The following is a 15,381-nucleotide window of genomic DNA, read 5'->3' on the forward strand; positions in this document are numbered from 1 at the left end:
GGTGAGGTAGTGTATAGTGTAGAAAATTGTCATAGAATGTAACAGGATATTGACTGAATGCACAGCTGGGATGATAAGTGGCAGATGAAGTTCAACATGGAGAAGTGAGATGTGATTCACTCTGGAAGGTTATATTTGAAGGCAGAATATAGGGTTAATGACATGATTCTTGACAGTGTGGTGGAACAAGGGAATCTTGGGGTCTAAGCCTATAAATCCCTCAAAGCTGCTGCTCAAGTTGATAGTGTTATTAAGAAGGCATATTATGTGTTGTCCTTCATTAGTCAGGGGACTGAGTTCAACAGCCAAGAAATAATGTTGCAGCTCTATAAAACCCGAGTCAGACCACACTTGGGAGTATTCTGTTCAGTTTTAGTCACCTCATTATAGGAAGGATGTGGAAGCATTAGAGAATGACTGATGTGAATGGCATTGTTTTTTAAAACAAATACAGCTTTGAAATGTTCATGTTGTAGAGAAAAGTCACAATATGGGACCCCCTCCCTCTGCTATAACTTGTTTATAATGTTCACATCTGCAAAGCATTTTATGTAAGTACTATTGTTTCAGTGGACTTTGGTTTCTCATATTGAAGGACTAGAAGGTGTAATTCTACACTCAATAATTTGAAGTTGATAACAGTAAAATTATTGCAAGAACGTAAGGGAGAGGATGTTTCCATGGAACAAATACTAAATCAGGATATTATCAATATGTAGCATACCTCCAAAAGGAATGTAAAATTATCATACAAGCCAGAAGCACTTTTCTAAATGTTTCCTCAGAGTACAACTGGACAGTATAATTTTAAAGAAACAACCACATTTATGGAAGGAAATAGGTCAGCTTTATAAATTTATTAAAGTTGAAGAGTTAAGATTACAATAATGAACACCATCATTAAAAAACTAGGATGAACAATATGTATGGAAATCTCTGCTTTAGCGAATGAAAACATCCAAACAACCAATGATGATATTTAACAATTTATTAATTGAGGCTTGGTCCAGACTATCTACATGAAAGTTTCATACCAAATGACATTATCTGAATTTTTACTTTACATCAGAAAGTACAAAGGGAGGAATCACCTTCAACACCAGTTAATGTAATAAAGCGAAACACGCTGAAAGTCATTATTTCTCTCATTTATTTTGTACAAAAGGTTTGCAGTTAAAGGCAATGTAACAATTTCTATTCTAAACTTACAGTAAATCCAGGCCACTGCGTGCTTTTTTTTTAAATTTGGGAGAAAAATAATAAACTTTAGCATCAATTAAATGCTATTAAGCAAGGGATTTCTATAAAAAAAAGTTAAAACTGGATTGCAAGTATGTTTTGGAATATTGCTTTCATCATTAACACTGAAAAAATTGAAATCAAAATGGAGTTTTTAAAAATGTTATTTGCTACAACATTAGGTCACACAATTAGCCCATTATATTTAAGTTGCATACTTATAGCAGCAATTTTTTCATTAATCCATGTGCAACTACATACAAAGTCTATGCCAAATGCAGATTTCTTCTTACAGCTTTCAACTGAACAGAGGGGAAATATTACTGATTAGACATTGACATTCACAGATGGCAGTATCCAGAAAACTATCCTTCCCCCGAAATAAAGCTCTAGAAAAACCTGTGCTTCTGAGATCAAAATTCAGTTGATATAGTCCCACATGCATGAAAGCAATAGACAAAGATCAGAGTAAATCCGAATATGTAATTTAACTTAAAAAATAAAAAATGAACAGATCCAAACATCTTCCAGCCACCGTAAACAAAAAATGAGTGCTTCAGCGATTGAGCTATCGCCTATATCTTCCTCGTTCCTTCTCTCTGTCTCTCTCCCTCATCCTTTCCCTTTCACGCTCTCTACCTCGATCACGGTCTCTGTCTCTTCTGATGTCTCGAGATCGTTCACGTTCTCTTTCTCTTTCCCGTGGTCTACTCCGCCGATTGGTAACCACTGCTTGTGTGCGACGAAGGAAATCATCTACTCTCATATCATAGTCATGCTGTTGGAAAGAATGAGGTGTAACTGAAGGACCTAAACAAAGTGCCACAGTTTGAACCTGGAGGGTCTGAGCAGAACCTTTACCTACTTAGAATGCCTGCAGCTACAAATGCTTCAATACTGCAGTAATGCTGGCCTCACCCATTAACTGGGGTCAGAAACTATTTCAGATCAACGCACTTCCGTCAAGAGTGAAACATACTAATCAAGTCATTTCCTCACTTTAAAGTTTCACTAAACATTTTTAATTGTAAAAATGTTAAGAATTTGAAGTGTTGGGGGGAGGAAACAAATGCAATGTAAAGCATGAATGCAGCTTGATATAATCCTTAATTGGTAATTGGTTTATAATCGGCACATGTATGGAGTTACAGTGGAAAACTTGATTGCATGCCATCCATTATGATCCATGCACAAATACATTTTGGTATGAAAACGAAACAGGATGCAAAGTATAGTGTTATTGCAAAGAAAATGCAGTGCAGGTAAACAAGTGCACTTCATTTTGAAACGCACAAGTTGTCCAGATGAAACCCAGTTAGAGTGCACAAGAGAAATTGCAGTAATCACAATTTAATGCACATTCAGCATCAGAAACCAGGTTGTGATCCCACACTAAACATGTAAAAAATCTCCATCTCAAGGACAGCAGCAGCCGGGAGTCTGAGCAATACAATTCAACGGAGAACTCTCATATTAATGAAGTAAAAAACAGACAATGGGCTAGTAAAATAATATCCATCCTATTTATGAACATAGTTATTGTTCCACTGTTTAAGAAAGGCTCCAAGAATAAACCAGGAAATTATGGACTAGTGAGCCTGACATCAGTGGTGGTAGTTATTGGAAGGTTTTCTAAGGGACCAGATGTATGAGCATTTGGATTGACAGGGACTGATTAGTGATAGTCACAGTATAACTTTGGTTAGACATGACTGACTACGCACAATCTTATAGAACTTTTCAAGGAAGTTACCAGGAAAGAAATGTTCCTGTTAGAAGGAAGAATAGGAATAGAAAGGTAAGAGAACCTTGGATGTCCAGAGAGGTGAAGAATTTAGACAAGAAGAAAAAGGAAAAGTTCAGCTTCTAAAGTTAGGATCAAATCAAGCACGAGGATTATAAAGAGTAAACACGAGGAAATCTGCAGATGCTGGAAATTCAAACTGATGAAGGGTCGCGGCCTGAAACATCGACAGCGCTTCCCAATAGATGCTGCCTGGCCTGCTGTGTTCCACCAGCATTTTGTGTGTGTTGTTATGAGGATTATAAAGAAGCTATAAAAGAGCTAAAGGGAATTAGGAAAGCCAGGAATTGCCATGAAAAGTCATTGGCAGATAGGATTAAGGTGAATCCCAAGGCATTCTATACATATAACTATGGAGAGGCTGGGACCACTCAAGGATAAAGGGTGGGGAACATTTGCTTGGATGCAGAGGTTGCAGAGAGTACTGAATCGTGGCTGAAGGATGGTTGTAGTTGTGATCTGTATGTTCACAGCTACACATTGTATCGGAGGGATAGAAAGATAGGTAAGGGGGTGGCATGGCTCTGCTGGTAAAGAATGATACGAAATTATTAGAAAAATGTGACATAGGATCAGAAGATGCTGAATCCTTGTAGGTCAAGTAACTGCATGGGTAAAAGGATCCTGATGGCAGTTATATACATGCCTACACACAGTGCCTGGGATGGATACAGACTACAGATTACAATGGGAAGTAGAAAAGGCATTTTAAAAGGGCAATGTTATGATAGTCATGGGTGATTTTAACATGCAGGAAGATTGGGACAATCAGGTTGATGACAGAACTCAAGAGAGTGAATTTGTTGAATGCCTGAGATGGTTTTTTAGAGTTGTTGTTGTTGAGCCTACTGGGGGATTAGCTGTAATGGATTGGCTATTATGTAAGGAACCAAAGGTGATTAGGGAGCTTAAGGTAAAGGACAGTGATCACAATATGAGTGAGTTCAACGTGAAATTTGATAGACAGAAAGTGAAGACTGACATTGCAGTATTTCAATGGAGTAACAGAAATTAGTTGTATGAGAGAGAAATTGGCCAAAGTAAATTGGGAGGAGATGCTGGCAGGGATGACAGCAGAGCAGCAGTGACTTGAGTTTCTGGGAAAAATGAGGAAGGTGCAGCATAGATGTATTCCAAAAATTAAAAAAATACTCAAATGGCAAAATAGAACAACTGCGGCTGACAAGGGAAGTCAAAGCTAATGTAAAAAGCAAAAATTAGTGGGAAGACAGTGGACTGGGAACTTTTAAAAACCCACAGAGAACAACTAAAAGAATCAGGAGGGTAAAGATAAAATATGAAAGCATGCTAGCAAACAATATCAAGCTGGATAGAAAAAGCTTCTTCAAGAATATAAAAAAAAGATGAAAATAGATATAGGCCCACTAGAAAATGAGGCTGGAGAAATAATAAAGGGGGACAAGGAGATGAAAAAGAATTAAATGAACTGCACCGTGGAAGACGCTGACTGTGTCCCAGAATTTGAAGGATGTGAGGGAAGAAAAGTGAGTGCAGTTAAAGTGAGACAGTGCTCAAAGAGCTGAAAGAATAAAAATACATAAACTACCAAGCAGATATATGAGCATTTGGAAACCCCTGGTCTCATTAGAGAGAGCCAGCATGGCTTTGTGTGTGGCACATCAGGCCTTCCAACTTGATTTGAGTTTTTGGACAAGGTCACGACAGAGATTGATGAGGTTAGGGTAGCGGATGCAATCTACATGGATCTTAGTAAGGCATTTGACAAAGTCCATCATTGGAGACTAACCCAGATGGGGACAATGGCAAATTGGGTGTTTGGATTCAGAACTGACTTGTGCATAGAAGGCAGAGGGTAGCAGCTGAATGGACATTTGAGCTGAACGTCTGTAATTAGTGGAGATCCACAGGGATCTGTGCTGTTTGTAATGTATATAAATGACCTGGATAAAAATGTAGATGGGTGGGTTAAAAATTTGCAGATACCACCAAGATTGGTGGAGTTCTGGACAGTGTAGGGGACTTGCAAAGAATACAGCATGATATAGGCAAGTTGCAGATAAGGGCTGAGAAATGGCAGATGGAGTTTAACCCAGATAAATGAGATGTTGCTCCTCAGTGGAACAAATACAAGGAAACTATAAACTGTTAAGGGCAAGATCCTTAACAGTGTTGCTGACCACAGAGATCTAGGGATCCAAATTCATAGCTCTTTAAAAGTGGCTACACAGGTTGATAAGGTGGTTAAGAATGCTTATGGAATGTTTGCTTTCATGAGTTGAGGTACTGTGTTCAAAAGTCAGGAGGTTGTGTTGCAACTTTATAAAACTCTGGTTAGGCCACGTCTGAATATTGGGTACAGTTCTAGTCACCCAACTACGGGAAGGACATTGAGGTTTTGGAGAGGGTGCAGAAGAGGTTTATCAGGATGCTGCCAGGTTCAGAGGGTATGTGCTATCATGAGGCATGATAAACTTGGGTTGTTTTCTCTGGAGAGAGGCTGAGGAGAGATCTGATAGAGGTTTACAAAATTATGAGAAGCATAGAGAGAGTGGACAGAGAGCATGTTACCCAGGGTTCAGAGTTTAATATCGGAGGCCATGCATTGAAGGTAAGAGGGTAGGTTCAGAGGGATGTCAGGGGCAAATTCTTTTACTCAGATAGTCATGGATGCCTAAAATGCACTGCCTGGTGGAAGCAAATGCATTAGGGGCTTTTAAGAGACATTTGGATATGCACGTGGATGTAGGAAAATGGAGGGATATAGACATTGATTAGTGTGATTGTTATTAATTTGCTTTTTAGTTGGTTTGGCACAACACTGTGGGCCAAATTGCCTGTTCCCGTGGTGTACTGTTCTATGGTCTATGAAAGTTGATGAAGGCAAGGCACTGGATATTGTCCACTTAGACTTCACAAGGTCTCACATGGGAAGTGGTCAGGAAGGTTCAACCACTTGGCATACAAAATGAGGTAGTAGTTTGCAGGATAAGTCAGAGAGTGGTAGTAGATGGTTGCCTCTCTGACTGGAGGTCTGTGACTAGTGGAGTGCCGCAGGGATTAGTCCTGGGTCCATTGTTGTTTGTCACCTGTATCAACAACCTGGATGATAATGTGGTTAACTGGATCACAAAATTTGCGGATGACACCAAGGTTGGGGGCGTAGCAGACAGCAAAGAAGACTATCAAGCTTGCAGTTGGATCTGGATGAGCAAGAAAAATGAGTAAAAAGGTCAGAGAAATTTAATGTGGACAAGTGTGACGTGTTGCACTTTGGGAGGACCAACCAGGGTAGATCTGGGAGTACAGGTCCATAATTCATTGAAAGTGGCATCAAAAGTAGACAGGATCATAAAGAAAGCTTGGATTGATTGCAGGAGTTGGGATGCTATCTTGAAGTTATACAAGATGCTGGTGAGGCCTATTTTGGAGTATTGTGTGTAGTTTTGCTCACCCACCTGCAGGAAAGATGTAAATAACACTGAAAGGGTACAAAGAAAATTTACAAGGATTTTGCCAGGACTGGAGGACCTGAGTTATCAGGAAAGATCGAACAGGTTATAAGTTTATTCCTTAGAATGTAGAAGATTAAAGGGAGACTTGACAGAGGTATACAAAATTAGATAGGGTAAATGCAAGCAGTCTATTTCCACTGAGGGTGGGTGAGTCAACAACTGGAGGTCTAAGGGTGAAAGGTGAAATGTTTAGGGAAATGTGAGTGGAAACCTCTTCACTCAAGAGGTTGGTAAGAGTGTGGAATATGCTGCCAGCGTAACTGGTGAATGTGATCTTGATTTCAATTTCAATGTTTTAAAAGAAGTTTGGATAGGTACTTGGATGAGAGGGGTATGGAGGGCTATGATCTGGATGCAAGTCGATGGGCCAAAGCGCCCATTTCTGTAAGTCATTTTCTATGACTCTAACAGTAAATTCCTAGACCTCTGGTGAAGTTATACTTCTTCCAATCATGATAAACCATATAAAACATTATTTAAAAGGAATTAATCTAATCTAAGCACAACTACTGACAAGTTAACTGTAATGGCTCTCTAGTTAATACATACCACTCTCTTGTCTCTGTATCTGGCTTCATGTGGGACTGGATGATGTCCAGAATAAGGTGGGTGTGCCTGAGGTGGTGGGGGATGATGCTGGTAATAAGGATGATGAGGAGGCTGTTCCATACCAGGATAAGGTGGCTGGAAATTTAAAACATGTTGATGTTAATATTTCTTTAGAAAGCTCTTTGAAGCAGCTGTAGAAAATGGCACTATATCCTATACTCAACTGTTCATACTTTTAACTCAACTAAAATGTACAAAAACTAATGTGCAATGCTAGTAGCGACATGGGTTCAATCCTGAACCTGGAGCTGTTATCTGGAATTTGCACATTCTCCCTGTGACCATGTGGGTTTTCTCCCAAAGACCTGCTGCTTAGTAGGTTAATTGATCATTGTAAATGGGTGATTAAATCTAGAAGCTGATGGGTACATAGGGGAATTATGAACCATTGAATTAACATGGGGTTAGTTAAAATAGGTACTTGATTGGTGAGGACTCTTGGGCTGCAGGGTCTTTTTCAAACTGTACAACTCTATAAACTATAATTACGGGCTACTATTTACAAAAAAAACTACTCTAGACCAATATGTCCAAGGCTCATTCTCGAAGCAATAAAACTTGTCTACTCAACTCAAAACCTTTTAAGAAAATCTCAGGAAATTTTGTGTTATTATCTATATAGATATACAATCAGCAAAACTTCTTGAAAGGATGGTACAACAGCTACAAGCGTTATGAATAGAAATTGCTGCCTTCATTGCATTTGACTGTGGCAAAGGGAGAATGCTCAGCTGGGACACAAAATCAATGTTTACAATTCACATGGACTGGGGTGTTACTAAAAGCAGATCATTTAAAGTGTTTCACTGTCTTGCACTGACAACTTTGCAGAATGGTCAGGCAAAAAGATCAACGTAAAAACGTATTACAACCATGTAAGTGTTTATAGACTAGTTTTAAATATGTACCTGAATCAAAATTATCAAAGGTTTGATATGAAATACATTTTTGCACTAACTCACCATTCCCTGCCAAGGTGGAGGTGGACCAATGCTGTGATGAAATTCCCTCATATAATCATTGTAGGACTGTGAAGAAGAGATTTGTCAATTGAAACCAGGCTTTCAACTGTATTTATCAACACACTACAATAAATGTTCTGATTCCACAGACTGAGTGAAGATCACTTACTCCATTTAAAAACACATCACGTCTAATGCCGGAAAATCGCCTGTTGGGATATAAAGGTTTAAAATGATGATTGAGTTTGTTCAAGGAAAAATAATGCAAATATGTAATTTAATTTCAATAACCTACCTCTCTACTTCTTGGTACCGTGGATCCTTCATGTACCCTGCCCAAACACGAATACATTAGCAAATAAAGCTTTGCATGAGTATTTACACAGGAAACCAATTCATTAACACAATTAGCAATACAATTCTTTGGCAAAATACTGGGTTAATGGCATGATTCTTAACAAGTGAAGGAACTATCCACGGCCACTGAGACCTCAAAGTTGCCAGGGTTGTTAAGAAGGCTATAGAATACGGACTTTCATTAGTCAGTGTGGGACTAAGTTCAAGAGCCGCAGGGTAATGTTGCACCTCTATAAAAACCTGGTTAGACCACACTTGTGGAGTATTGTATTCAGTACTGGTCACATCAATAAGATGTAGAAGCTTTAGAGAGGTTGAAGTGATTTACCAGACGCTGCCTGGAATAGAGAGCATGTCATGAGGACAGGTTGACTGAGGAACATTGGAGGATGAGAGCTCACTTGATTAAGGTATACAAGATGATAAGAAGCGCAGATTGAGTCTATATCCAGCATTTTCCCCAGAGTGAAAATGGTTAATATGAGGGGTATAGTTACGTGATTGGAGGAAGGTATAGGGCGGGTAAAGATTAAGTGTTTTTTTTAAACACAGAGTGATGAATGCATGGAACAGCCTGCCAGGGTTGGTGATAGAGGCAGATACATTAGGAGCATTACAGGCACATGGATGACAAAAAATGGAAGGCTATGTAGGAGGGAAAGGTAAGGTTAATCTTAAGTGTAGATTAAAAGGTTGGCACATCATGGGCCGAAGGGTTCATACTGTGCTGTTGTTTCCTATGTAAATTAAAACATTATATTATTTAAATGAAGTGTGGAACAATAAATACAATTTACCAAACTACAATAGGCTGCATCTATAAAGCTTTAAACATTTCGAATACACCCAAGAAATGAGGTTACACACAATTGCTGCTGCCAATTCTAGTTTTTAAATCAACATTTTATCAATCGTCTGAGATGTCCGAGTATCCCATTTAACACTGCCAAATCAACATGACACAATGCTATTGGAACACTCAGTAATTCACAACACTGAAATACCCCAAAAAATCTGCTGAAGCATTTACCTAGAACCAGTAGTTTGTTTGGACCTGGCAAGTTTAACTACTTTTCTCAAAGCCAATAACCAAATCTGTTAGGGAAAAGAGCGGACTGTTTCAGACTGCATAATTTTTCATATTTAATTGTTTCCACGAGCAGCTGTGGTGGCCAAGTCACTGGGTGCATTTAAGGCAGAAGTAGATAGGTTCTTGATTAGCCAGGGCATCAGGGAGAAGGCAGGGGAGTGGGGATGACTGGAAGAATTAGATCACCCCAAGATTAAATGGCGAAGCAGCTTCGATGGGCTGAATGGCCTACTTCTGCTCCTATATCTGATGGTCTTATAATACAGAATAAAATTAGCTGTAGTTTTATGCAAACAGAAAGCTATAGTGCCATTTAAAAACACAAAACCTATAGGCCTTTTTAAACTCCAATTGCACTTTTGGCTAATATACCCGTAATTTTTTAACTGGTTTTTCATAGCCAGTCATAGCCAGTCTATGAGTATGGCTTCCATGAAGCCCTGCTCTCAACATCAGAGGCTGTCTGGGACTACCTGGAAACAGAAGCAAGTTAAACAGCCTACCAGCCAATTTTCTTATAAAACTGCACGACAGCATACTTAAGAGAATTGATGAAATTTTAAAGGCAGAGGGTGGATACACCAAACATTGATTTGACACTTTTTTTTACTGTTTTCTGCTCTTTATAATGTTCTGATATTTAGAAACTTAATTTCATTATTTTTGAAAGCATCTTTTAGAATTTTTTTTTTACAAGTGCCCAAGACTTTTGCAGCACTGTCACAACCTCTATTGTCCTGATTCAATCACGACCAGCTGAAATATTTTTATGCAGTAGCGAGAGACATTTGTGAACCCTTTGCAATTACCTGGTTTTCTGCATTAATTACTCATAAAATGTGGTCTTTATCTTCACCTAAGTCACAATAATAGACAAACACAATCTGCCTAAACTAATACCACAAACAATTGCAGTTTTTCTCATCAGTACTGAGTACACCATTTAAACAATCACAGTCTAAGTTCGAAAAAAGTACGTGAACCTTTGGGGTAATGTCTTCTACAAAAACTATTTGAAGTCAGGTGTTGCAATCAATGAAATTAGATTGGAGGAGGTGAGGGTTGCAGAGGTGCCCTGCCTTATAAAAAAGGAACACAAAGTCATGCTACTAACAAAGCCTGCTCTTCTGAATGAACATGTTCATGTATACCATGCCTCAACCAAAACAGCTTTCAGCGAACCTTAGGAGGAGGATTGTAGAGATGCATGAAGCTAAAAAAGTATTTCTAGAAACCTGAATGTTCATCAGTCCACAGTTAAGATAAATTGTCTACAAATGGAGAAATTCAGTACTGCTGCTACTCTCCCTAGCAGCAGGCATCCAGCACAGATTACACCAACAGCACAACTTGCAATGCTGGAGGTGGTGAGAAGGAACCCAAAGGTAACAGCCAAAGATCTGCAGAAATTTCCAGAGTTGGCTAAAGTCTCTGTTCATGTGTCCACTGTAAGAAAATCACTGCACTCCAAAATAAAAACAAAACACAAATACACTGCTACACATCTCAACTTTGCAAAACATCACCTGGATGTTCCACAATACTTCAGGGACAATGTTCTGTGGATAGATGTAACAAAAGTTGAACTTTATGGCAGATATGCACACCACTATGTTTGGAAGAAAAGGAGCACTGCACACCAAAACCTCATGCCAAATGTGAAGCATGGTAGAAGGAGCATCATGGTTTGGAGCTGCTTTGCTGTCACAGGGCCTGGACAGCTTGCAATCATTGAGGGAACAATGAATCCAAAATTGTATCAATACATTTTACAAGAGAATGTCAGGGTAGCAGTCTGTCACCTGAAGGTTAAAAGAAGTAGGTGATGCAACAAGACAAAGATTTGAAACACAAGAGTAAATCAGTACCAATGATTTAAAGAGAAGAAAATTTGTGTTTTCGGATGGCTAAGTCAGAGTTCAAACCTTAACTCAATGGAGATGCTGTTGCATGCCCTGAAGAGGGTTGTTCATGTAAGGTATCCCAGAAATATCGATGAATTGTAAGTATTGTATGGAGGAATAATCTAAAATTCCCCATCATTGTGCATATCTGATCAGCAGCTACAGGAAATGTTTGGTGGAGGTTATTGCCCCTAAAGGAGGTTCTTCCAGTTATTAACTATAGGGGTTCACATACTTTTTCCAACCTGGACTGTGAATAATTAAAAAATGCATTCAATAAAGACATGAAAAGTATAACTGCTTGTGTTATTAGTTTAGGCAGATTTTATTTTGCCTGAAAGACCAATGTTAAAAATGTAAACGTTGCAAACCACAGGATCTTTATTTCTATAGAATGTGAGCATTCTGCATTTACCATCAACATCTTGAAATACTTTCTAGAAATAAAGTTAAGATATTCTCCATTTGGGAGAACACTTCATTGGCAACATACTTTGAATGAACTGACAATATTGTTGTTTTAAGTACTTACAATGCAGCAGTTTCAGAGCAGAGGAAAATTTCTGGAATATGGGCTAAGATAAATGGGTGGAAGATGACACAGGACACCAAACTCTACAGATGGATTTCAAAGGTTATATTAAACTGTGTTCCCCTACATGGTAGAAAACCCTACCACAAAATGCAGAGAAAAATTCAAAGACTAAATAGCCAGAGTGTGGCATTACTTTTCATGTGAAGGAGAATTTCAGGCCTTCTAAAATTAATCAGCCACCATTTCTGACCACCCAAACAACTGGGCACTTTAATAACAAAACTAATGAGTCATACATGAGCCCTTCTGAACAGCATAAAGATGCAAATTTATGAACATTTTCACTCTGATGTCCAAGAACATTTTTTGAAAAGGGAGGAAGATAACTGGGTTAACAGATGAAATGGGAAAATGTGACTGTTTAAAGGAGAGGAAGAGCAAACATCTGTGAAAGAGCCAGCACAGCAACAATGGCCTGTGCTACATTATTATGCATTTGCATGTTCTAAAATGTTCTAATTAATCGTTATTAAACTGCTAGATTGACTAGAATATATAAATACTAACAAATTTAATTGAAACTTAATTATTGAACACATGGACCTTTTTATTGTGCTCATTCAATTCTAATATTGTGCAGCTTTGGCTTTAATTGGGTTAGTAACAACCATTTTGATTCCTGGATTGTAGACTCTCAATTTCACTAACTTAAAATGAAGCATTGATTGCCTACCCTCCACCACAAGGTGAAAATGCAGATAGCTGAACAACACCAGCACTTAGCCTGTTTACCCAGTGATTAGTGTTATTCAAAAATTAATTAATAGCATTACACTATTCAAAACACACATACTGTATTGGCTTTAGAATTTGGTAGGCTGCATCTACAAGGATCTGTTATTCAACTTATGTGGCCCAAACTCTTTACTCATTGGTTTATTGCCTACATCTGCTCAACACAAACTTTCACAGGTAACTGGCTGAATTGGTTAACAGAACACCTACCTGAAGTGGAAACCAAGCAGTCTTTTGGTTAGATTTTATTTAGGAAACACAAGGACTCCATAAAGCATAAATCTAGCAATAAACTATTGTGTTCATAGACTCAGGATCAACTAAACAATACCATTCTTGAATGGGTAGAAAATAAAAGCATTTCTGCACATTGACTTCATTGAAGTGCCACATTTCTAACTGATTTCAATATGCTGCAAGATATTGACCTGTTCTTTGTGAGAATTCTGGTGGGTAGTCAATCCTTGGTCTCTTTCTGGTGTTATATGAGTCAAAATCTTCTGGTCGACGCCTACGTAAATTAGGTAAACAGAATCATTATGAAACCAAAAAAAACATGAATACAACTGAAAAGCCGACCAATGCAAAATTGAAGTTAGCAATCAAGAAATGCTAAACAGATGTTTTCTTGCAGTTCATTGATCAGAAATAACTGTCAATGGCAGTTTTATCAAATAAGATATACTATTACATTATTTTACTAAAATATTTGGAGTTGATGTACATTGTTTTTATTTTCTAAAACTTTAAAACTAGAACAAGAGAAAAGAATCTACATTATGCATTTTAAAAATGTGTAAAAAGATGACCAAATTAGATCTGATATTAGAAACACACTGGGTACGCGTGTAATGCTGCATCTGTTATACCTCGCATTATGTTTAGTAAAGCAACAAAGTTTTAAGAAAACTGACTTTCATGAAATTGGAATGCACAGTATTTTATAACGTTAACACAATGGCACTTTTTCATTTTTAGAAACTTGCATTAATAGCTAAAAATGTTCAAATACTGCACACAAGGTCTGAAAAAACAACAGTTGAAAAGTATCAGACAGCAGATTAAGACATTGCAACCAGATTACCAAATTGTAACACAGCATAGCTTAAACATCCAACAACTTTCCCCATCCTTTCTAGTAAATGTGCACACTTGTATTGACAATGCAACAAGTGAATAAATATGGGTAGAGATCAAAAAGTGAAACCTTTATCAGATGTGATTCATACCAAGGTGCAAAATCACAATTTCCTATTTTCATGGGGATAAAACAGTGAAAACATGAGACCTTAAACAAACTGCCTTGTAAGCCTTGTTCATTCAAAGTTAACAGGAAAAATGATGACTGGTTATGTTCATACTGAATTATTTACACCAGTTTTCTGTTGCAAAGGTTTTCAGTATTTAAAATAAAAAATGGCATAAAAATTGTTTACAGTGAGAAAAATTCATCAGTTCTAGATCTAATATTATTACTGAGCTGAGGTGCAAGCAGTCACAGCCTGGATTCCAATTTCATTTTGCATTAAAGTTTTGAAATGATAATGTCCAACTACCCAATCTGATACTACAAAAGTAAAACAGCTGTTAATTACTGGAATAGAAACTGAGAGACTATGCACTTGCAGCAGAGAAGCTGTTTAAACTATGTCCATTTGGGATATCCAGTTTTGTCTAGACGGAAATGAGTGAAATATTTTGAAAAACTGGCTTATTGCAATAAATTAAAATCATTCCTCAGCCCAGTAACACAAGTAATTAAGAAAACTGGATTTTTCTCACCCTATTACTTAAAACAAAACAAGGGAAACAACAGCAAGTTTATATAAAATGCTGGTTAAAGGAGGAACATACCGCTTCTTGTAGTTGCTTTTTGACCACGCAAACGAAGATTTTAATTTGACAGTAAAGTTCATAAAGCAGTCCAAACTAATGACTTATGATGCGTGAGCCACAAACATAAAAGGAGGGCCTGGCAGGTTGAGCAGGTGTTGTGGTAGCAATGCTATTGCAGTCCAGTGCAAAAAAATAAATTCCATTCACAAAGACCTTTAAAATAGCACAGTGTACCCCTTGGCTTATAACTTGAAAAGACAGCTGGCCGCATAGTCCATGAAAGCCAAAGGGAAGGGTACTGCCAGGTTTCCTCCTACCTAAATCGACAGTCCACTAGATCAAAGAAATGGGCCACTGTTGATTATTTTCTACCTACCAAAGGTGCTTTTCATTAAAGGAAACATCTGTATCCCAGCAAACTACAACAATCCATAGTCCTTTGATAGAGTGTGGAGGGTATTGAAAGATTTAAATCTGTTGTTTGGTGGTTGGCTACAGGCAAAAGCACTAAGCACAGTAGTTACATCTCAGTTCTTTGAAATTCTCCGCATTTTCACAGTGTTAACACCCCTTTTCTCCCCCCAGGGTTAGGAGGGAAACTGTATACTGTTCATAAGCAGTGCTCAGTGAGGTGGCTTCAAATTGTACAGGTCCAGTGGCACTGTGGACATCTAGGAAGAACGCACACGGACTCAGCAACATCCACTGTCTGGTTTGTTGCCAGGTCTCCAAGGGCCATCGATTTTCCCTTTTACA

At 38.1% G+C, this 15,381-nt stretch overlaps 1 protein-coding gene across 3 annotated transcripts in view; it reads right to left on the reverse strand.

Annotated features, from left to right (window-relative positions):
* Nucleotides 1-973: 973 nt before the first annotated feature.
* The window catches only part of ythdc1 (YTH N6-methyladenosine RNA binding protein C1), a 97,827-nt gene continuing 83,419 nt past the window's right edge, over nt 974-15,381 (reverse strand). For all 3 annotated transcript variants that reach the window (XM_059969284.1, XM_059969283.1, XM_059969282.1), the window contains 6 exons: nt 13,218-13,300; nt 8,404-8,440; nt 8,278-8,317; nt 8,109-8,174; nt 7,087-7,221; nt 974-2,017 (listed from right to left, as the gene is read on the reverse strand). In XM_059969284.1, coding sequence (XP_059825267.1) covers nt 1,808-2,017; nt 7,087-7,221; nt 8,109-8,174; nt 8,278-8,317; nt 8,404-8,440; nt 13,218-13,300 — 571 coding nt within the window. In that variant the 3' untranslated portion in view covers nt 974-1,807. The remainder of the gene's footprint in view (nt 2,018-7,086; nt 7,222-8,108; nt 8,175-8,277; nt 8,318-8,403; nt 8,441-13,217; nt 13,301-15,381) is intronic.

This window comes from Hypanus sabinus, chromosome 5 (genome assembly GCF_030144855.1).
Source record: "Hypanus sabinus isolate sHypSab1 chromosome 5, sHypSab1.hap1, whole genome shotgun sequence".
In the NCBI taxonomy this organism is placed as follows: Eukaryota; Metazoa; Chordata; class Chondrichthyes; order Myliobatiformes; family Dasyatidae; genus Hypanus; species Hypanus sabinus.